This window comes from Taudactylus pleione, unplaced genomic scaffold (assembly GCF_031769625.1).
Source record: "Taudactylus pleione unplaced genomic scaffold, aTauple2 ptg000012l, whole genome shotgun sequence".
NCBI lineage: Eukaryota > Metazoa > Chordata > Amphibia > Anura > Myobatrachidae > Taudactylus > Taudactylus pleione.
Window position 1 is genome coordinate 9,195,926 of NW_028284415.1, and position 24,787 is coordinate 9,220,712.

The 24,787-nt window shown below is 44.1% G+C and overlaps 1 protein-coding gene across 2 annotated transcripts; it reads right to left on the reverse strand.

Moving 5' to 3' along the window:
• Positions 1 to 3,509: 3,509 nt before the first annotated feature.
• LOC148542458 (E3 ubiquitin/ISG15 ligase TRIM25-like) lies at positions 3,510 to 23,067 on the reverse strand. Of its 2 annotated transcripts, none has more exons than XM_088468616.1 (3): positions 22,987 to 23,067; positions 22,022 to 22,278; positions 3,510 to 9,044 (listed from the first exon to the last, which is right to left on the reverse strand). In XM_088468616.1, the coding sequence occupies exon 3, from the start codon at positions 9,040 to 9,042 to the stop codon at positions 7,474 to 7,476; it is 1,569 nt and encodes a 522-aa protein (XP_088324742.1). In that variant the 5' UTR covers positions 9,043 to 9,044; positions 22,022 to 22,278; positions 22,987 to 23,067; the 3' UTR covers positions 3,510 to 7,473. The 2 variants fall into 2 exon arrangements, with proteins under 2 accessions (XP_088324742.1, XP_088324740.1); XM_088468614.1 differs by lacking the exon at positions 22,987 to 23,067 and adding an exon at positions 22,372 to 22,451.
• Positions 23,068 to 24,787: the final 1,720 nt, after the last annotated feature.

The window sequence follows — 24,787 nt, forward strand, 5'->3', positions numbered from 1 at the left end:
GTTGACATGATTAGAATGTCGCCGAAAACGACTCTGGTGGTCTATTGGTGATTTTGGTCTGGCGGTGACATTCTGATGACTTCCAGCGGTAAGTTTGCCAAACCTTTCACTGCCGGTTCATGCAAAATATTTGCGTTTTGTTGATATTCGGCAGATGTTGACATGTTACAGCGCACACATAGTATGTGTGTTTATGCGTGTACATTTTTCTGTCTCCTCTGTATGTGTTGGTACCAGAGATGTAGCATGGAGCAGTAGTGTCCGGAGCATACCTATGCAGCAGTGCACCTTTTCCTGTACTTAAATTCACCAAAGGCAGTGTTGCAGGCGTGTTAGGCTACTTTTAAATGGAATACGAAATGATAAATGTTCTACAGACCCTCTTTTCAGTTCATGGTTATACCAGGTTACAGATCCCTGAGGCATTGGTGCGTTACTCTTGCTGCACCGCTGGTAGTTCATTTCCTGTACATAGTGTACGATTTGTTACAATCTAGGTATCACTTATTAACTAGAACACAGGTTCTCAAACTCGGTCCTCAGGACCCCAAACAGTGCATGTTTTCCAGGTCTCCTCAGGGATATACAAGAGAAATAATTAGCTCCACCTGTGGATCTTAAAATGTGTTAGTGAGTAATGACTACACATGTGCTCCTGCTGGGTGACCTGGAAAACATGACCTGTGTGGGGTCCTGAGGACAGAGAACCACTGGACTAAGAGAATACCACTGTATGTTATTATACAACATACATAGGTTAAATTGTAATGCATATATCATAGAATAACAGCATAACACTTTAATAGACAGTGGATATTAATTTATGCCACTACACCTAGTGTACCATTAAACTCCTCCAAATGCCTCTTTTATGCCATCACTCTCTTCCACATGCCCCTAGGTTGCCATCACACTGCTTCATATGCCTCTTTTATGCCACCAGTCTCCTCCATATGCCCCTAGTATGCTATCACACTCGTCCACATGATCCTTTCATGCCACCAGACTCCTCCACAAGCCCCTTTTATGCTGGAGACCCCTAGTATGCCACCACATTAGTCTACATGTCCCTCTTATGCTACACATGCTTCTCTTTATGTCAAAGGTCTATCCCCACATGTCCTGTAAACTACCACAATCCTTTATATTCTCTTTATATGCCATCACACTTCTCCACATCTGGCATGACCCCTGATTGAGGAGATCTCATGATGATTGATACCTTTTGATATGTAATTCAGAAGAACACAAAAACAAGAAGCCGTGGATTTTTAAAATACGGCATTTGACAATTTTCTAAAAGAAAATGTTCCCGGTTTTTCATTCCCTTGTCTCAACCAGGATTATGTGGCATATATATTAGCGGTAGACAGTTCAGAAAATTATAATTTATTATTGCTGCTTATCTGGGCAATAAGACATTAAAGATTGTAGGCCTTACCAATGTTCACATCTAGGGACAGGAGCTTGTTCCTCAGTAAAGTCGTCACATTACTGTCTGGTTCTGGGGCATGTGTGCAGCTCTTCACCTGGGCTCATGACATCGGACCATGAAGGACTGGCAACATGTGGTGTGGTCCAATGAGTCATGGTTCCAGTTGTTTTTGGCTGATGGTAGGGTTTGGTTGTGGCATGGACCCCAGTTTCCAACAAGGCACCATACAGGCTGGTGGTGGTTCCATAATGGTGTGGGGTGTGTTCACATGACATGGGTTGGGTTCACTGGTCTGTCTGAACATATATTTGATCGGTAACCGCTACGATGCATTCCTTAATGACTATTTACAGCACTTCGTGGAATTCATGTACCAATGATGGAATATTCCAGCAGGATAATGCACCATGTCATCAGTCCCAAGTTGTCCAGAATTGGATTGAGGAGCATTCCAACGAATGGTGTGGCCACCATGTTTGCCAAATGTGAACCCAAACAAGCATTTAGGGGATGTGGTGGAGAGGACCATTTGCACCCAAAATCCTGCACCTAGAGCTATCAGGGAGCTGTGGGAAGCTATCCAGTTGGCATGGGTCAAAGGCCCTCATTCAGAGCCGTACGCTCTGAGCAGAGCGCACGCTCTGAATGAGGGCCGGGCTCCATTTTCATGGAGCGTCCTCCTGGACGCTCGTATAGCTGTGGGTCACCACCCACAGGCTATACGAGCGTGCTTTTTGATGGCCGCGATGGTCGAGACCATCGCGACCATCGAAACTGCGAGCCAGAGCCTGCGGTTGAGGTTTTCAACCGCAAGCTCCGGAGTGATTTTGGCTCTATCAGAGCCAAAATCACTCCCACTGACATCACTAGTGATGTCAGTGGGCCGGCTTCTGACGGGAGGCGTTCCCGTGGGAACGCCCCCGTCAGGGAGGCACGCCCCCGGCACGCCCACCAAAGGGGGCGTGCTGTCAATCAACATTGACAGCACGCCCCCTTTGATCGGACACAACGAGCGAAGGACTTTCCTTCGCTCGTCGCGTCTGGCGCATGCGCACGACGGAGCTCCCTCCGTCGTGCGCATGCTCAGTGCATACCATCGACCCACTTGCGAGCGGACAGCCGCTCGCGAGTGGGTCTGAATCAGGCCCAATATCTCTCCAGAGATCTTCCTTCTACTTGTGGAATCGATGCCACTTGGAGTTGCTTTGCCGGGCTAGAGTGGATCCTACGCAATACTAGATATCTATTCCATGATTTTTGTCACTTTGGTGTGTGTATATAATACATATATGTGTGAGGAACATATAGAATTGCAGACCTCACTTCACAGGCGCCTGAAGTCAGATGGCAATCTTTCCTGCTCATAGTGGATTTGAGGAGAATCCTGAAGCTGCAGGACTTAACTTGGACGAGGAGACAGGAATGATATACCATAAGTATATCACCCTTCTCCCCATTCCCCTTCCCTGTCATTAAGGTGACGTGGACACCATCATAGCGCTGTGGGGGAGGGGACATGATCAGATAAATAACAGCTGTTATAGTAACCAGCATGGTCTGTGCTTCACTATATTGATTGAAAGTGTATGTTTTTCTTTACATATCTGTTCCTGTATGTCAGGGGTGGGGAACCTGTTTTCTGCCGAGGGCGATTTTGATATATATAGCATTATTTGCAGGCCCGGTGCAGGCCACGCCTCCTCTGTGTGACATCACATGGGAGCTGGGCCACAATCGCCGGTGATTACAGCAATGCCCGGAGCATCCTGAGGATGCTCCGGGGAGCTGTAAGGGCAGTGGTGTGACTGTCTGAAGTGTCCTAAGCACTGCTGCATAGATTCTGGCTGCATGGTGCCATTCTAGGCACCCTGCTAGCCAGTTGAGCCTAGCAGAAAAAAAAGCTCAGAGGACCAGACCAAATTATTCCTTGGGCCTTATACGGCCCCCGGGCCTGAGGTTCCCCATCCCTGCTGTATATGAATGTGCCAGTCTGTGGAGGATATTTCTGAATATACATTCTCTGCTGGGACTAATGAGTCATAATACTTATTATTTGTTAAATGTAGCTCAAAAGCTTTTATTACAGGTGAAAAGACATTTTTTTTAGTACAGTAGTTTGAAGGAGATCCCACACTCACAATGATTTAGTGACAAATATATTGCAATTTGTACCAGTGATTAAATACACTTCACATAAGATTTGGTTTAATAATTGCATATAGCATTCTCATGTAAAGGTGTCTACACACTTGGCGATGTACTCACGATCCGACATCGTGTACGATTTCTCTTGGACTCTCCCCGGCAGTCCTGCACACGATTTGGTGTAAAAAGTGTCTAATGTGACAAACGATCTATCGTGCATCCTTCTTTTTCCAGTGCATCGTGTCCCAGTTTGGCAGATCTGCCCTACAGCACGGCAGATCTGAAGATGTGATGTACGACCTGCGGGGACGAGTATCGGCATCGTGATCATATTTTACACGATTTGTCGTCATTATGCGTTGGAATCGGGCAAATTGTGTAAAATATCGCTAAGCGTGTAGGCTCCTTAACATTTTCAAAACTCCTCTTGTAATCTCCCCTCACATGTACATGCAGAACTTCTCAGAACTACCCCTCTGTACTGGAAAAAAAAACTACTTCCTCTAGATTCTCCAGTTTCTCATTCACTGAAAGCTAATTTTTTCAAAGAGGGGTACATTTAAAAATAATGCAAGGCACTCGGAAATTTACAATGATGATTGTATTATTTTAGAAGATACAGTGGATCCCATATTTAACCACAGCAAATTTAGCATAATATACTTATACACACACAAAAAAAAATAATTTTTTTTAAGCTGTCTATTTGTTATCTGCACTGATAAAATGGTTACACACAGTAATCCATGAGAGATACTAAAGCTACAAGCCACTCATTTAAAAAATAATAATAATTCTTGACCTACAGACAGTAAAGGAAGTTATTTTATTGGCTGTACAAATATTCTTTAAAAAAGGAGCCAATTCATAAAAAAAAAAGGTGACATTATTAGACACTTCATGACAAATATTCATGAATCTTGATGAATACTCACTGGTTCCTAGTGAAATGGTAGCACACATCAGGCCTGGTACATGGGTACTGGGTCCCAATTCTTTCCAAGTGTGGAATGGGTTTGGCAATTGGCTTTGACATCATAGCCGAGCACCACATTCCCAGCCCATTACAAACATAAATCAGCAGCATCTGGCTGCTTCCCCTTTACGTTTGCTGCCGATGCTCAGTGTTGTACCACCAGGTGTCAAGACACTGATTACATGAAAATCACTCTCACAGTTTTAGGAACCCATCTCTTCAACCTGGTTCCTTAGGAAGCTTCCCAGGATTAATTAGAGGTAGTGCTGGCACTTGGCTGCAACCTTATCATCATTGGTTCAATATACACAATATCTGTAGGATTTATTATATACAATTTAACTTTTAGAATTTGATTATTACAATATGCTTACATTTTGATTATATTATTTTCCCTTCCAAAGTTGTTTAACTGCATGTAGGATCACATGCTCCACTACAGATAACACTGAGTTTTAGAATAATTTGACTTAGCTATAGACAGTTGTTTAAACCATGACACCTGCAGGATACAAGATTATTATTATTTTTTTTTTTTAATAAACAGAATTTATTAGTTATGCTGGGCATACACGGCAAGATAAAATGTCTGTCAGACCGACGGACATTTTATCTGGCCGGCTGCCAGCCGCAGATGTCCGCGGCATACACTGTGAGAGAAATCTCACAGTGTATAGCCCGACATCCGCGCTCCGCCCCCTGGGGAGGAGACATTTCCCTGTTCCTTCCGTAGGAAGGAACACAGGAAATGTCTATCTGTCGGCTGCGCTGGGCATACACTGCCCGATGCGGCCGACAGTTTACTGGGTAATATCGCATTGGATGGGCAATATTTAACCCTCGGTCGCCCCCCCCATGCTGCAATTATCGCGGCGATCCGCCGATATCGGGCGGATCGTCCCGATAATTGTAGCGTGTATGGCCAGCATAAGATGAGAGACAAAACAAAAGCGACCTACACAGAGGTGTAGACATATAAAAAAACACTCAATATTGTAGAAATGAGTAATTGCACAATACATCAATACTAAAACAGAGTGCAGCAAAACAGTCTCATCTAATTTTCTTTATATTGAGAAAAAGAGAAAACGGAAAGGAAAAAAAATAAAGAGAAAGAAAAAGTGACAGAGGAGAGGGAAAAAAGGATATTGGGGAATGAGGGAAGGGGAGAGTCCCGACTGGACTGAACGTGGCTATAACAAGATAGCTCAATATACTAGAAACTGGGATGAAATAGCAAATAAGCCTATCAATAGGTATTCATAGAAATGCTGGGGGGACCTGAAAATAAGAGGTCCAGGGTTCCCAGACCTTAATGAAGTTTGTGGAGGAGCCCTTCAGTATGCTAGTGATGTGTTCCATGGAGTGGACATGCCATATTTTGGCTATAATCAAGACCCATACTAGGTGTTTCAGGTTTCTTCCATGCTGAAGCAATAACGCATCTCATACTTAAGATGCAATTAGCCAATATACACAATTCCTTCCAAAGGGGAACTAACTTCGAGCAGCTCCACCAAATATGTAGGAACGTCCCATCTGTCATGCAACAGTGCCAACACAAAGGGGAACTCCCAGGGTACATTTTGTTAAGATGGGTAGGAACATAATACCATCTAAAAAAATAACTTGTACACATTTTCTTTATACAAACACATATTGAGCTTTTGGGCCAAGTTAGAATAGATATCAGTCCAGTCATCATTGTCTAAGGTTTCTCCCAGGTCAGCCTCCCAGGTCCTTTCATGAGAGTCTCTACTGTCCAGTGATGGGGGCAAGAGCAAGTTGTATAATGTGGAGATGAGTCCTTTAGGGGATGCCATACGAAGGGCCAGGCCCTCCAACGTGGTGAGGGACCTGTGGGTGAGTTGGGACACTAATGTTGAGTGAAAGTGTCGAATTTGCAAGTACTGGAAAAAGAAGGTATGAGGGATGGAAAGTCTGGCCTGTATATCCGAAAATGTGGGGAAGGACGAGGTCTGCGTAATATCATTTAGCAATCTAATTCCACCATTCTTCCACTGCACCAAGGCGGAGGAAAGACAGCCCGGACGGAAAAGTGCATTGTCAAACAGCGGAATCAGAGGGCTAGGATGTGGGGCAATACTATGTTGGCGGTTAACCGTATTCCAAATATCTAAAGAATGAGAAATCACAGGATGATGCAGGGCAGCCCCAGGGCGGGCCGTTCTGAGAAGCCACAATAACGAAGAAATTAAATGCAGTTTATGTTCATCAGTTTCTATCATGACCCATACCCTCTCAGACTTCGATCCATTCCACAATACACATTATGCTAATCTGGTGGCAAAATAGTATGATTTAAAATTGGGGACCCCCAGGCCACCACCAGAGGTGTGCCTCTGCATCACCCCGTGTCCCACCCGAGGTCGTTTATTGGAGCAAATAAATTGTGCAGTGATGTGTTGTAGATGCTTAAAAACATAGGGAGGTATCCGGATAGGCAGAGTCTGAAATAGATATAACAACCTTGGTAATAGGTTCATTTTGATGGTATTAACACGGCCAATCCAGGAAATGTGACCACCTCCCCAGTCTCTAAGATCTTTTTGATATTGTGCTAACAATTGTGGAAAGTTAGCTTGGAAAAGTTGTCTATAGTGTTTGGTAATGTAGACCATCAAGTACTTCACCTGGCGTTGATTCCACCGAAAGTGGAAGGATTGCTCTAGGGTATCTTTGATACAAGATTATTTTACTTTGTAGATACTGTAAGTTTTAAAGAGCTAATAGTACTACTGTAATAGTTGGAGTGTCCCTGAAACATTAAAACATTGGTAAAAAAAAAACAGATCAAGAATGTCAGCTATGACAAATTCAAGCAACCCGGGCCCTGATCCTACTCTAGTGAAATAAAACGGTGATACAATTGCCTTTTATATGTTGTTTCATATATCTACTGTAGTACTCTCACCCAATCATCCCATACACAGAAGGCAGCATGAAGGGGCTCAGAGAAGGTGGCAGTGAAGGTGTGTAAGTGTCTGATTGGATCACATAGCTCATAAAAAGACAACTGCCCGGCCTCATAGTCTAGATATATTCTCAAGCTTTGACAGGAAAACTTGTGGGTCAGCTGGATTTCTTTGCTGTCATGTACCACTGAATACTGATTATTGTTATACCTGCGCAAACACCACGACTTGTTGTTATCCCCAAAATATGACTCATCTCCACTCCTGTGTATACTGGGGTAACACACCCCTATCTTCCAGTTACCTGATTCACTGGTCTCCACTTCCCAATAATGGCGTCCTGCAGTAAAACTGCTATTGCTTAATACCTGCGGATAATACTGAAATCTTGCAGGATGATACAGTTTTGTTTCTGATCTAGAAATAGTTTTTAAGTCACCTGATATATCTATGTCTTCACAAGCTGTGTTTATATCTAATGATAAATCTACAGCTTCCTGCACATGCATTCTTTTAACCCAAGTCACAAAATCAGATAAACCTGTGTGTAATATCTCTGAGATCAGACCCTCATTGAGATTACCTACATCATGGACCTTTTTATTATGTCTCTCTATGTCCTCACTATCTCCCTCCTCGGTATTATACAAGTCCCCTCTCTCTGGCTCCTGTAAGACAGTTAAAGGATCAGCCATGTTGCACAGCTTCTCAATATGATAAATCTTCATTAACAGCTCATCCTTCTTTATTTCCACCTGCTTAATAATTTGACAAATGGCAAGGGAAATCTGATTTTCCTGCTTGGATATTTCACCCAGGGCTCTTCTCTCTAGGTCTTCCAGCTTCCTCCTGATGTCCGCAAACTGAGCAGTGACTCTCTCTAATTCACCCGCTGCTTTTTCTTGCACTTCTCTCTTGCGCTCCTGCAGACTTTGGACTACTTTCTCAGTCCTCTCACTTTTTGAGGTCAGTTTCACCAGAATATTTTTCAGTTTCTCCTTTTTCTTGTCTGAAGCATCCTTCACTGAGGTCATCTTGTGTCCTCTGTGTTCTCCATCCAATCTGCAAGACACACAAATATAGGCAGCATCGTCTGTACAATAATATTCCAGTATTTTCTTGTGGACTGCGCATTTTCTGTTCCCCAGGGCAGTGGTAGGTTCAATGAGGACATGTTCCTCCGACGTGCTGTGTACTTTCAGGTGATTGTCACACAGAGATGCCTCACAGAGTAGGCAGGTCTTAACAGCAGGTACACGAGAGTGAATACAGTGTGTGCAGAATATTGCAGTCTCCTCCTGCTCTGGGTGAGTAGAAAGGAAACACAATGCTATGTTACACAGAGTTGTGTTCTTCCTCAATACAGGACGATCCTGGAAATCTTCTCTGCATTCAGGACAGGTATAAAGTCCAGCCCTCTCTTGCATGTCCAGAACCTGATCAATACAGACCCGGCAGAAGTTATGTCCACATCTCAGCGTTACAGGATCTGTATAAATATTTAGACAGATGGAGCAGTCCAGCTCCTCTCTCAAATCTGCAGACGCCATACCTGAAATCAGAAACAACAAATGAAAGTGAAAGCTTTTCTTTGTTTCCTCATACTCAAACAATTTATTTTACTTTATTTTGTTTTCTTATAAAACCATTGCAAATATATATCTATGGTTACTGTATTATACTAAAAGCAGTTTGGTAAATGTAAAGCCATTAGCCAATCCAGGCGTTTGCATCGAAACACGGACTAACAATGAGCACTGAAAATGGCCGTAACAAGGGGAGACCATACCAGAGCCTCAATTCTGTATCCCAGTTCAGAAAAACTCAACGGTGCCTTTATTTACAAGGTAAAAGAAAAATCTTTTAAATAACGGGGCACCTATTTAACTATAGCCTGATCTCTCTTTTTTTAAAACTAATAAAAGGTTCTGAAATGTTAGTCAATAGAATGAAAATTATGTCAGAGGGCCTGATTCAGCAAGGAACACACGGATGCAGATGCACGCACCCGTCCGCTGCAAGAATATGCTAATCAATGCATACGCACGGAGACCGCAGCACAAAATGCAGACGCCCAGTCCCATACTATGCCACCTATCTCCCTTTACAGCCTGATCAGCACGCAAGTTAGCGTAAACATCCAGAACCATCATAACTATTAGCATAATAGTGGTTGACCTGCCGCAGGATTTGGGCCGCTTCCTGTTTACAGCGTACGGTATGGCTGCGTATGCCGCCGCACTGCCTTAATTATGTACGCCCTTATAATGGCGTTATAACACCTGCCTGACCACCCTCCGTCACCACCCACAAATGGCACTTCCTGTTAATCAATATCGGAGGTGTCTGCGTATACACTGCATTTAGTCTGCGTACCCTAACCCGATCACACTGGCTAGTTCGCGCAACGGCCGAGTGCATGAGTCTCTCTCGTGTGTGTTCCTTGCGGAATCAGGCCCTGAGTATTATAGTGCTGTATTACTTGTGAATGTTGTTTTTTTTTACCTAGAAAACGGTGCATTTTTGAAAGCCATGATGCAGCTGTCCCACTGGGCGGCCTCCCTTGTTTGAAAGGGAAGCTTAGTACAATGGTGTGACAAAAATGCTTTGTCAAAACATCTTAATGAGAACTGTTTAAACAACTTTAAATATGAATGCTTTAAAATGAGTTACACTTAAAGTCAATACCATGTACTCTCCCAGAGCATCTGGACAGCTTCACCTAATAAACAAACTTGCAAACTTGAAGGGATGCCCACAAGCTGAGAGTGTGACAATCGAACAAACAAAACACCCAATAAAGGAGGCCTTTCAGACTAAACTAAACCAGTTGAACAACTACAGTATGTATCCTCCATGAACTTCCTGGAGCAGTCTCTTCTAAAACAATCCACCTATAGCCGCAAGGCTTTTAGAAGTAAAATACAGATTTCATTCCCTTGAGGACAAGCAGAATACATACAAAAAGTAGCTTCAACCCGACTGATTTAGTTTAGTTATTAATATATGGCACAGTTATACAGCACTTTACAGCATACATGCCTACCCTCCCGGTTTTCGCGGGAGGCTCCCGATTTTTCGGGTAACCCCCCGCACCCCCGGAAGGGTAGGCATTTCTCCCACATTCTGTCCACTTCCTAGTGAAGTGGGCAGAATGAGGAGAATACCCGCGGCGATCGCGGGTCTCCGTGAAGGGGGCGGGGCTTAAGATGTGATTCTGCATGAATCACAGCATTTGGCCCCACCCCCTATGTAAATTTTACCCAATCGCGGCAGTTTTGCCACAAGGGGGTGGGGCTTAATGACGCTAATCATTAGGCCCCGCCCCCATCGGCCCCCTGCTGATTCTCTATCCCGGGCTTCTCCCGGGAAGAGATTATTAAAGGTAGGTAAGTATGCTTTACAGAGAATATACAGTTCCTGCCCCCAAGAGGGGGGGAGTGGGTACTACTTGCCTGTCGGGGGCCCGGGTCAGCGATTGCCCCTACTGCTCTGAGCAATACCATTGGCTGTGCCTGTAGATCAGCACAGCAAGCAGTGAGAGAGCAGAGACTGCTGCTGCTGATTCTGAGTCGCACGCAATGACAAGTAAAACGGCGCATGTGTTAGAGTGTATGCAGAAAGGTGCTATTAGCATCGAGACACACAGTATCGATAAAATGTTATGGAGAAGTGATGGGCGGTGACAGGGAGATGGCTACAAAAGCACACAAAAATGGTCCGTTAATGTGCGTGTTATAGGAGTGTCACGGGAGTGTCAGTGAAAGCGGCTGCATACACAAATGCACAGCCAGAGACATAGGAGACCATAGTCAGATAGAGAAACTGTACGTAATTACATAGTAGGAGATGTATTAACCGCCGCAGCTGCATCAGCGCACGTTATATGAGCTGATACCACTTCCCCATGTATGATTAGGGGCTGTGAATGACGGGCAGCTACTTTAAAATAAAATGTGTTTTTAAAAGTACACTGGCTTACTTATAGAAGCCCAATAAGTCTCACAATCCATATCTCAATGTCAAATGTACAATAATAGGAGTAATGAATTGCCAAATGTGTATATACTACAATGCACTATAATATCAATACATTAACATTGGGGGGGGGATTTAAAGTCACTCTTTGCTAGCAATTTAATGGAGTTTAATGGAGTATACAGGTTAAGTGGGCTGTATTGTAATTTGTATCATTTGGCTCATATTTCTAAGAATTGGCTCACCAGTAAGATACACTGGGGGAGATGTATGAACCGTCGAAGCGGCATCAGCGCATGTTATGTGTGCTGATACTGCTTCTCCCCCATGTATGATTGGGGGCTGGGTGGTAAATGACAGGTGTGCTATGCGCCCATCATTATCGGCTCTGCTATCTACAAGATAGCAACGCTGATAGGCAGGACTATGTATGAACGGTCAGTTTGCCTGACCGTTCCACCCACTGCAGCTGTCGCCATCGACAGCTGCAGCCTGGCGATGCCCTATCCTCACAGCAGGGACAGCGCTGTGCCTGCTGCGGTGGCTGCCAGCTCCAGGGCTGCACGCGGGATCTCACGATACTTGCGAGACCCCGCGCATGCTCAGTGGAGCCAGTCAGGACTGAGACACAGCGCATCAGTACTAGGCTGATGCGCTGTGTACTCAGGCAGGGATTGCGGGAGGGGGGAGTTATCATTCCCCCTCTCTCTGACCGATGAGATGTTAATACATCTCATCGTTAGTGCTTCCTGCTTTGCCTTGGTAAAGAGGCGAAGCAGGAAGCGATATAGCGGCACATTAAGTGCCACTATAATACATCTTCCCCATAGAAACATAGAATTTGATGGCAGATAAGAACCACTTGGCCCATGTAGTCTGCCTCTTTTAATTTGTCCTTTTTGGTAACCTCAACCCTATTTGCTCTTTAGGTCTCTCTTAAGGATATTCTTATGCTTATATCAAGTGTGTTTAAATTGTTCCACCATCTTAGCTTCTACCACCCCTGATGGGAGGCTATTCCACTTATCCACTACCCTTTCTGTGAAGTAATTTTTCCTCCAATTTCCTCTGAGCCTACCTCTCTCCAGTTTCAGTGCATGTCCTCGTGTTCTTGTACTTCTCTTCCTTTGAAGAATACTTTCCTCCTGTACCTTGTTAAAACCCTTCATGTATTTGAAAGTTTCTATCATGTCCAAGGGGGGACATGATAGAAACTTTCAAATACATCAAGGGTATTTGAGTGCAGATTCAACATCATCTGCAACCTGCTTCTATCTGAGTGCAGATTCAGTATCTACACCTTCTGCAGTCTGTCACAAGTACTACAAGCACTCATTTTCCAGCTGTGGCCTGCTTCTGCTATACTGTAGTCATGAGACCAGCATTCCCTATAGACGGTATCCTTTGTGCTACAGGAACTCCCTTCAGTATACCTACAGACTATACCAGTGTTCAGTCTATTCAGGATATTCAATACCCATATGTGTTTGCTGTTAAGTCATCCAAACACCAATCAGTAGCATTGTTCCTTATGAGAAGAAGCTTAATAAAGGCCTCAAGCTTCACCTACTCTTCTACTAATAAAACTAATCCCAAGAGCCCGGATCTACAAAACCCCAGTGACGTGTCACCGTGTAAGAAAGAAGTCAGCACATAACAAACTGGGGTGGTCTTGAGCTTATTGGAGTGATTCAGAGGTGGACGCAAAGCAGTAGCATCTGCGACTTTTGTCACAGCCGCTACAGCAAAATTATGCTAATGCCGATGGGCTGTCTATTGAGAGACCAACCGGCTGCACCATAAAGCAGACATCGACTGCACAACTGGACTCCTGAGCTACCCTATGGTTGCTCAGAATGTCCTTTGCAATTTGGCCATTGGGGTCAGAGGAACTGCGTCTTCTGAAGTAAGTCCCTCCACGCCGTTCCGGTGGTGACCATAGGGATGCATGCAGAGAGCGTCTTGGACATATGGTCATAAGTAGAACATTGGGAGCTTGTGCCCAATGTTTTACTTGCATTCAGGTCTGAATCAGGCCCATTATCTCCTAAATGTATATAAACCAATTATGTATCTAGGATGTAATTAGCAAGATGGCCCCAGGTAAAATTAATTGGCTTCACAGTTAAAGATTGTTGCATCGGTGTATAAACCTAATTAAACTATGACCTCATCATACAAACTAGAACTGTAACCAATAAATCTGACTGTAACCAATAATATAGTGCCCCAAAATTAGTTACAAACTTATTGCCACAGAAAGTTACAACATTATTTTGATGTGACAAAAACTATGTTGTATGTTAAATAGAAAAAAACAACCTGCTCTGCCAAATGTATGTTTCAAAGTAATGCTTTCATACTGCAAAATAATTTTTTGCCTCATAGAATACAAATTGAGACACGTTAAACTGAAGTAATAAACATTACCCACATATGTGTTTAGCAACAGATATTATGAATTATTATTTTAGGTACTGTAACTCATACTACCACACTGCTTCAACTTCTGTTTTAAATCTCCCACTTTTTGGCTCAAGTCAGTAAATAATTTATCACGTTAGCTATGCAATGGAATATCTGCAAACTGCTGCTTTATGAAGTGTAACTCAACACTGTTAATAAGTACTGAAAGGTCTCCAACGAGATTCAAACAGGACTAAAAAGCTAAGAAAAAGGCCAAGAAATTGTCAGCCTTGATAACGTGATCATTTAGTCACTAATTTGACTGAAGGAATTGAACAATTGAGTGCAGGTAACATCAGCCCCTGCTCAACCATTGGGACACTGCAATTGTGACTTGTTGATTTCTCCACTTTTTGTCTTAGACATTATACCCTTTATTATTACCCTACTGACCCTGCTGGATCTTATTAGACATTTCAGTAATTTAGGAAGATTCAAGTGGGACAAATAGCAATCACCTACTGATATGTGAACAATGGGTGCTACCTGAAGGAATATATGATTTTCTTATCCATTTTAGCCTCACATTTAGGTACAGCAGGTTGAATAGCAGTCTCCTACTGCTATCCATCAAAAGGGTGCTCCCTGAAAGATTACACCTGAATTTTTGCATTGTTAATCATGCATAACATTAGCCAAGCGGAACATATAGCAGTCTCCTACTGCTATACTACTAAAGGGTGCTCTCTGAAGGAAAGGAATACACCTGGGCACTGAGTTAATAACCAAGAGCTCACTATGTCTCTGTATACCAATTTTACTCACTGCTACCTATTACAACTAAATAAAACATAATTCCCATTACACTTGTGCCATCATATTTACTATACATCAAGTTCTACCATACATAAAGGTTTGATACATCTCCCGCTGAGAGAAGGATAAGTTGAACATAACAACCAATCAGCTTCTGTCATTCCATAGGCTGGGCTAGATAAATGACATATAGGAAATATATACAGTTGGGATCCCAATTAAAAAAGGAAAAGATGGCTCCTGGCCCGTATTAAGTCTCTGGAAACATCCCATAAGTTTTTCTTAGATGCGTCAGTGCTGCGTGACCTCACTGAAGCTAGACTAGCTCTTAATAAGCTTCTCCAGGACAGAAAAAATTGGATTTGCTGAAACGTAGGCACACATTTTATCAATGGGCAACAAACTTGTCACAATACTTGCCAGTGTGCTTAGGGCACAAAGGTTACAATCCTATGTCCATTCTGTTTGTGATTCTGGGGGGAATGCTGTCCACATTTCCTCAAATTGCAGCTGCTTTTCAAAATTACTGTATGAATCTTTATAATCTAATAAAGGATCAATCCCCCCTGGTGCCCTCCCTACACCTCAGGAGGCAGACAGAGATGATCTCCCCTCAATTAATTTCCCACAGATTGCAATAGATGACCTGACCCCTCTTGACCGGCATTTTACTATTTATTAACCAATGTTCTAGTTATAGGCCCATCTCTCTATTGAATGATTTAAATTGCATGCCAATATGCTGGCGAGTAAGTTGGGTTCCCTTCTCCCCAATTTGATTAATGGAGATCAAGTAGGATTTGTTCGGGGAAGGGAAGCCAAGGATAATACCTGTTAGATTATGGACATCCATCCTGTTAAAAATACTGGGTTGCATGTGATCCTATTGTCCACAGATGCAGGAAAAGGCCTTTGAAAAGATGGATTGGCAGTTCATGGAGGGTCTTCTCCATCATGTGAGATTGGTCTCTCATTGTCTCCACCATATATTGGCTCTTTATTGCTTTCCTTTCGCCAGAGTATGGGTTAATGGGGCCCTTTCAGATCCCTTTGTCATCCGAAACGGTACGCGTCAAGGCTGCCCACTGTGTCCCCTTATTTTTGTGTTGTGCATGGAGGCACTAGTGAGGGCTATCCGGTATAAAGGAAACATTAAAGGTGTCTAGGTTGGTTATCATTAATATAAATTGGCGTTATTTGCTGATGATCTCCTTGCTACCATCTCTGCGCCGTTGACCTCTCTCCCTGCCCTCATATGCAAGTTTAATAGGTTCAATGAGATGTCTAATTTTAAGAAGAATTATTTCACATCTGTTGCCATGAACATATTGGCTTCTGAACCTGTGGTGGTGGGTCTCAAAGGCTCGTTTCTGTTTCTCTGGACCTCATTTCACCTCAAATATCTAGTTATTTTATCTCCCACTAATACTAACTTGTTTCAACTTAATTTACTTCCCTTTCTTAAAAAGACAGATATATTTTCAGAAATGGTCTTTTTTTTTTAAATTGTCCTGGTTGGTTAGTTAAGATGAATATCATACCCAAGGTTCTCTACTTATTGCAAGTTCTACCCATTGCGATCCCAACCTCCTTTTTTTAGGGAGTTACAGGGTCTAGTGGAGTATTTTGTGTGGGGGTTGGGTCGGCCTCAACTGTTGCTGTTCTGATTGAAAGTCTCACAAGGGGTGGGCTTCAGTTACCTCACTTTCTCACCTATGATTACTCGGTTCACCTGGTCAGGGTTGTTAAGATGTCCAGGTTACCCACTGCCAAACATTGGCCGCTTATAGTGGGTCACACAGCTACTACACATGTCCATGTCCTCCCTTGGATTACTGAGTGTCCTTGCATGACACACCCAATACTAGGGCCTACGCTTCAATGCTGAAAAAAATTTAGGAACGCTCCTTCATTTAGTCAAGCCGCCTCATTGCCTACACCTTTGTTGGGCAATCCGGATTTTCCCCCAGACCATTTGACATCTAGCCTGTCTAACTGGTCCTCAGCAGGTGTCTCACGCATATCTCATTTGGTTACGGCTAGTGGTCTGCGGTCCTTCATGGATCTCCAGCAGACTTTCCATCTCCCACCTCGCTCATTCTGGGCCTATCTTCAGAATATACATTACATTGTCTCTCTTACTGCTGGTAGTCCTCAATGGACTCCAACTATATTTGAATCTCTTTGTTTGACAGAAGATCCGCCGAAACACCTTATGTCTTTGTTGTACCAGTTGTGTCTCGAGTATTCCAATTCCTCGTTGCCTTCCTATGTTTCTGCTTGGCATGGTAAATTGGGGAAGGAACTGACGAAGGAACAATGGTCCTGAATTTTTAGCTTTATCTTTGCTAGATTCTCTTCACTCCAAGTTTTCGAGACTCAATATAAGATTTTAGCTAGGTGGTACAAGTGTCCGATACATTCACCAGATGTTCCCAAATTGACCTGCTCTATGCTGGAGATGTAGTCAGGCGTTGGGTTCCCCCCTCAATATTTGGTGGCACTGCCAAGTGCTAGCTGGCTTCTGGAAGACAGTCCAGCTGTTAAGGGGGTTGATCACTGATCTTCCCTTAACTAATACGCCTGAGTTTTGGCTGCTCAATTTAATGGACATGTCCATTTTAACTTACAAAAAGTCCTTGCTTCGACATCAGTTGAATGCTGCAAAGCAACTCTGCCATGTTTTTGGAGGTCCTCAACCTGCCCTCCTATCTCTCGGTGATTCCAGAGAATAGATCATTATATGGGGCCAAATGTACTGGGGTTCGAGTTCTAAAAATTTCAGAGTTTAGCAACTGGGACTATGTAATAGAATGCGAGAACATGCTAATTTACATGTTTGTGGCATTCCTACAATTCACAATAGCAAAACAAGCATCCAGATGATTTACCATTGTGAACATACAACTCGCCCTATGTAATAGGGACCGAGTTGTAAAGACGCACAAAATGTGTGTGGCAAAACATAGAAAAAAAATAAACCTGCCTCAGGCTAGTGAGTCTAGCCTGAGCAGGTGCGTCTTAGACGGAAACCTTCACAGATCAGTGTGATCCTTGAAGGCTTCTGCCTTTGTAAAAGCAAGTAACTAGTTAAAATGAATGTAAAAAAAACAATGTGCCACCACCCCCCCACGAGCCTAACCAGCCCCGAGCCTTTTCCTTCTAATTCTGCAACTTGTGTATAATCTCCAGCCACTTCCCCCCGTGTCTCTACAGCTCCAACCCCTTGTGACCTTCCAGTATCACCTCCCTGTGCCTCTTCAGCTTCAGCCTCCTTGTGTCTCTCCAGCCCCCCAGTGTTTCCCTAGCTCCAGCCTCCTTGTGTCTCTCTAGACCCCAAGTGTCTCCCTAGCTCCAGCTTCCTTTTGTCTCTCCAGCCTCCTTGTGTCTCTCAGCCCCCCAGTGTCTCTACAGCTGTCCGCTCTCTCCCCAAGTGTCTCTACAGCTCCACCCCCCTACATCCCTCCTGGTCACTTACCTCATTCTGTGCCTTACAGCTGCTCCACTTCACACACGTTGTGCCGCATTAAACATAAAAAAAACTTTTTTTTTTGCACTGGCCGTATATGCCCCTGTTGCTGGGACTGTGAATCGGCCCGGCAATGGGGGGAGCTAGAGGCTGTGACAGGCTGCCAAGAGGAGCATGGGATCTGGTGCAGCGAAAACTGGGCCTGATTCAGAGCCGAACGCTCTGACCAGAGCGCTCGCTCTGAATCAGTGCCCTCCTACCTGAAAATGGAGCGGCCTCCTGGCCACTCGCATAGCTGTGACCACCCACAGCATATGCGAGCGGCCAAAAAGATGGTCGCGATGGTCAAGACCATCGCGACCATCAGGCTTGCGACGAGACCCTGCCGCAAGCCCAGGAGTGATTTTGGCTCTATCAGAGCCAAAATCACTCCCACTGACATCATTGCTAATGTCAGTGGGGCCGGCTGCAGACGGTAGGCGTTCCCATGGGAATGCCTCCGTCTGGCAGCCATGCCCCCGGCACGCCCACCAAAGGGGGCGTGCTGTCACTCACCATCGACAGCACGCCCCCTTTAGTGCGAGACCCCGAGCTACGTATTCCTCGTCGCTCGCTGGGTCTCGTGCATGCGCATGACGGAGCTCCCTCCGTCGTGCGCAAGCGCATTTGCACAACATTGACCCGCTTGCGAGCGTCCTTTGCTCGCGAGCGGGTCTGAATGATCCCCCCACTGTCCCATGCTTCCGATGGCCCAATCCACCTCTAGTTACCGCCAGTGAATGCTGAGTGAATTTGGATTCAGAGAGGTGGAATTTCAGTGGGTCTTTCCAAGGGGATGTAGTCAGGATGCCGGCGGTCGAAATGCCACCCGTCTGAATCCCAACACTGAAAGCCCAGCATGGGACTAAAGATAGGCGTCTAAATACCGATGCCTATCATTAGCCCCACGCTGAAATCCCCATGCCCGGCATAGCAAACGTAGGTTAGCCGGGCGTCACAAGCGGTCAGCCGCAGGGTGGAGGGAGGGTAAGGTTTAGGCACCCCTGGGGGACACTTAGGGTTAGGCACCCGCCCAGGAGGGTTAAGTTTAGGCTAGGGGAAAGGGAGGTTAGGGTTAGGCACCACCGGGGAGGAGGTTAGGTATAGGGTGCGGGGAGGGGGGGGGGTTGGGGTTAAGCACCACCCCCAGAGTCTTAGGGTTAGGCACCCCCAATGGAGGGTTATGTTTAGGGGGAGGAGGGGAGGGTTAAATATACTTAACAGCCGCTGGCGGGATTTTGATCTGTCGTGCTTCCAGGGTCAGGATTTGAACCAACGGCTTTCAAGCCGTCGTTATTTCATACCCAGACCCTTTTCGAGTGGTAAAATGGGGCGGCTAGCCAGACGCGTGCGTGTTGCCATCAGCGACTGACTTTTTCCGCACTTACACCACTTTTGCCACCCATGTTCATATGGACATTCTGTGCCTCCATAGGTCTGGCGCAATGTTCGATGGTGCATCTTTTTAAGCAAATCTGTGGATTAGCACAGCGGTCGGTGGGTGTCTCTGTACAAATTCCATCGGCTCTGGCATTAGCATAAAGGTGCAGTTGCGCTGCGTAAAAAGACACAGTCCCGACTGCATTAGCTTCCACTTTTGAATCGGGCCCAATGTGTGGAGAACAGATGACAATGTCTATGCATATTCTCACGGCCTCACTGTATTTATTATTCTTGATGAATTCCCCTGTAACTGAATGAAGAAGTGTGTGCTTAGAGGCATGTAATCAGCAGTGTATGGAAGCCCTTAACTTTCATAGAAGAAACAGCCAATATTAACAGTTTTCTACTTCTGTATTTTAGTATCAGCTTCCCACAATGCCCCATATTTTTCATATCCCAACAGCATTAGCAACAATTCAAAACCACACCCTTAAGACAATCCACATCACCTACTTATTCATAATGGAGAAGAAATATGTCCACAACAGACACATTGTCATTGCTGTGATTTGTGCTATCATGTAGCTGTGATGGGGCAGGTGGGAAATGGGGTCTAGCTTGGCCATGTTGGTTCAACAAACACTTTATTAGAGAAGTGGGTAAATGCCAGAGAGCAGCCACCTCATCCGGGAGTCCTGAATGAGTCTCCAAAGTTCGGGAGAGTAAGCAAGTACGACTGTGTGAAGACTAATGAACAAGTTTGTGTATGCATGTCCTAAACTAGCACAAGAGACAAATGAGGCATTGATTTATATTTTGCTGCTGTTTAACTGAAATCTGTCAATGTCACCCTCTGCATAGGTTGCCGCTACAGCCCTACTGTTGCAATTTGCTTGTCATGAAGCTAGAGCTTGCAAGTGTGGGCAGGAGATAACAGACACCTCTTTGCAAGCAGTGTATTAAGAAACATGGTTTCACACAAACAGTGATACACAACAAAGTTACAACCACATTAAATATTCAGTTTTTATAAACTTGCTGCTGGATTCCTGTTAATAAAACAATTACGATGATACATTTCTAGCAATAGAAGTATTTTTGCGTTAATCAGCATGTAGAAACTTTTAAAGGGTTCAGGGGCATCACTCCCAGAGACAATGAAGGCACCTTTCCCCCCAGGCGCCAAGCCCTGAAGGGTCTCCTCTGGCTATAGCATGTAAAACAGCACTTGTGTGGTACACAGAAGAAAACGAGGGTGACCACTGATCTTCAACTGCAGCGGTATACCCGCTGCTGCTACAGCGTTGATCTGCTCTGTCCCGGGAGCCCGCTAACACCTGCAATAGGGGACAGGAAGGATCCCACCTGATACCCCTCAGCCTGCACTGCAGCAAGTGACAGTGCACTCGCCCCTGCTGCTAGAGAGTGAGCTGGGACCCGAGACACCTGCCTGATCTCCTATCCCAGGGACCACTGGTACAGAGAGCCACCCGCCGCTAACCTCTGATTCTGCATCACAACAAATGGCGGCTCACCAGCATATGCTGCTGCAGAGTCAGCTGAAACTCGGTAAGTCTGACTGACGCTGAGCCACCAGCCGTGGTCACACAGCAGCGTATCTGGAACCCTGGAACAAAACTTACATACAGTATCAGGCATAATTGTATATGAGAGTCTGTGCCTAATTCGGTGCTGCCAAGGCTAACCTTGTAAAAGCCACAGTGAAACGCATGTCGTTGTCCTGCTGTGTGACTGATGCCTCATTTACAAATTGTGACTACTACACATATATGTTTGTACCTAAGGACTAACTTTAGGAGAACTTTCCCTGGGTCTTGATACTGCTCCGAACCAGGCACAAATGCTCCTATACAATTATACTTGATATGTAAATTATCATACACCTCTAGACCCCATAGAATCATTACATACATACATACATACATACACCATATTTGTTTTCCCTTTTTTTATGGGTGGTGCACCAAATTCTAACTTGACTCCGGGCGACATGGATGAACTTATGCCCCTGAAAGGGTTACATGTACATTTCATTTTATACACGGTTTTCTCTCTCTGGCATTCTTCTATAGTTTTCATACACCAAAGCTGAATTATTTACATTTGGTTTCTTTTGACTATTACAAAGCTCTCATTGTTTTACATTCCCTATTAATGTAACCAACACTAAATTCTGAATCATATCCAAAAGCAACACACAAACATATCTCTGACAGATTACATCAATACATTTCTAAAACCTTTTCGGAAAAGTTAGATAAACAATGCATTTAGTAAAGTAGGACATTAACTAGCCAATAAGTCAAGGTACATAATTCTGTGTTCTTACAGTCATGTGGAAAATATATATAAAATGTGCATTCCCTACTCCCAGACCCTCTTGTGGTTTGCACAATGGGTTTTAATATTGAACTCACCAATACTTCTATTCAGAAATATTTTGTGTTCCTGTTGATGCTGAGCAGACTGGATTTGCACTGCAATGTTATGGTGAGTTATGTTTCTGTGAAGTGCAGGACAATCCTGGAACTGTACTATGTAATCTCGATAGGAATATACGTCAGATCCCGTCTGAGTATCCAGCACACCATTAGTACAGTCCTGGCACAAGTTGTGTCCACATCTCCATGTGTTAGACAGCGAGCAGTTACTCCTCCCTCAGATCTGCAGAACCCTGTAAAGGCATTTCAGAAGACAAACAAAATAAAGAAAAGGGTTTTCATTTTCAAATAATGTAACAGAACTTATTATTCCTAATTCCACTTACATGGTACAGCACACTCCACTATAACTGTGTCTGTCAAAATGGCGTTGCTATAATATATTTTTTAAAAACTTCAACAATCTGATTTTCGTCACTTCCTTGACTTGCAGGCTGCTCATTTCACTTTCACATACAGCTATGTACTCATGAAGGGACACAAAACTCACTAGAGGAAGGCACCCAGCTGAAAATTAAAGGGACACTGACACTTTATTGTTTATTTTAAAAAATAAATAAACCATTATTTTAAAGTGGTATTTAGTTTTAAAGAAAAGTTTTCTCTTGTGTTTATATTTGAAACACCTATTTGTATACGTCCCATATTCACCCTGCCTAGGGGGTACTATATGCTAGCAGGCATTGTCTTCAGCTTTTGAAGGAGTACAAACCTCAGCATGCTGGGACTTGTAGTTTAAGGGCTGGAGTGATACAGGTTGCCTAACTACTCTATGCTATGCTTCCTGATATCTCCTAATTGTTTTCTTTTAAGTTTATTTTTATTTATTTTTTTCTGCTTGGCAATGTAATCACAGCCTGTGGTGGACTATGCTGGTGTGAGATGTGCGGAGGTATGGTGCAGGTGTAATCTGTCACTTAACTCACTCCACCCGCTCTCACCCTCAGGCTGCTGAAGATGTTGCAGATGTACAGGAATGCAGACTGGACAACTTCTCTCTGAAAAGAGACAGATGATAGGACCTGGAAAGTACAAAAAGAAGTGGGCACCTTAGTTACCGGTCTGAGTAAAGTCATTTATTTCACAATGGCCTCACGCCCCGTTTTTCACACATGCGTACTCGTACCTTGCACCCTAAGGTGAAACCATGCCAGTAGTACCCACCTAGCAATCAAACTGCACCTGGGAACGCTCTTAATCTGCCCTAGAAGCCAAGTGCATTGGACAGACTGTCTATAGGGGAATGATAAATAAGCGAATACACAAATGGTCTGCACTAGCATTTATGTGCATCAGACAACTGTCTCCCCTAGTGTGCAACACAAACTACATGCTTTGTGTGTGCACTATCCCCAACTATCAATCTTATGCTAACACATCAATATAGTATAATAAACAGAAATATGCAGGTACCATACCAGCAACAATAAAATCGTAAAAAGGAACATGTAGAGAGATCTGATGGCAAATAAAGGGTATATGGAGTGGTCTAATTCATAAAGCATTTAAGGGGCATGTGGAGGGGTCAGATATAATTTAAGAGCATATGAGCTATATCCGGTGATATTCAAGTGGCATGTAGAGGGTCTGATGGAATAAAGGAGGCATATGGAGGAGTCTGGTGGAATATAAGTGGCATCTGTAGACATAAGGGGCATGGGGAAGTAGTCAGGTGTCATATAATGTGGAGGGGTCTGATGGCATATAGGGCATGTGAATGGCATAAAAAGAGTATGAAGAGGCGTCTGGTGGCAAATAAAGTAGATATCTGATGGCATATAAGTGGCATGTAGAGGGATTTGATGGTATATTAGGGTTATGTGGAGGGGTCTAAGTAAGATTGTCATATTAAGCTTAACTAGGTTTTATCCAGCACACTGGTAGCAAAAGTTTGCCTACACCAGCTTGATATATTCACTGGTGTTCCGATGCCCACAGGACTTCAGGCTCAGGGTAGTAAGGCCAGATCTAAGTGCCAGCAAGTGTATGAATATAAAGACTAGCAATGGACGAAGGCAGATGACAAGTGATTATACCTCAATAAATGTAGCTAAATCATCTTGATGGGTAGTAGATAGCACATGTTCAGGAACATACCCGAGTTCGGGACGGATAGCAGACAGTGGTATTTCAGTAATAAAGTTGAAGTCAGAACATGCAGCAGACAGGAGATTTCCATGAATGTAGCGAAAGGCTAGGACAGCTAACAAACAGCAACAGGTGGAGGATGGTAGCACTACATAGTGAGCATAGGGCCTGATTCACAGTTGTACGCAAACCTGATGGTTTATGTACAACTCCGATTGTTGGAGATCTGCGAATGTGCCCCTAAGCTGCAGCATGACTGACATACTGCTGCGGTTTGGGGGTGTGGAATAGGCGGCAACAGCCAGCGCTCCTATAAATGGAGATGAGTTACCCCCATTTTCCTGGTAATAGTGAGGCCAGTGTCTGCATCCATCTTCAAGTGCAGATTTACTGTCCTCGGCTACAGAGCTGTGACGGCCATTCTGAGTAGCCTTAGGGGTAAATTTACTAAGCTGAGAGGTTGGGCATTATTTCCACTCTCAAATTTACTAACGTCAAACTCGGGAGAGAGATTTCCTTTGCTACGGGAAAATATTGGAGAGTTAGCAAACTCTCTTCAATTCACCATCGGCAAAACTCGAGAACCTGTTCTCTGGTAAAGATAGGATTCGGGAATTTACCAAGCAGAGAGTTTCTAAACTCTCATGAGATGGG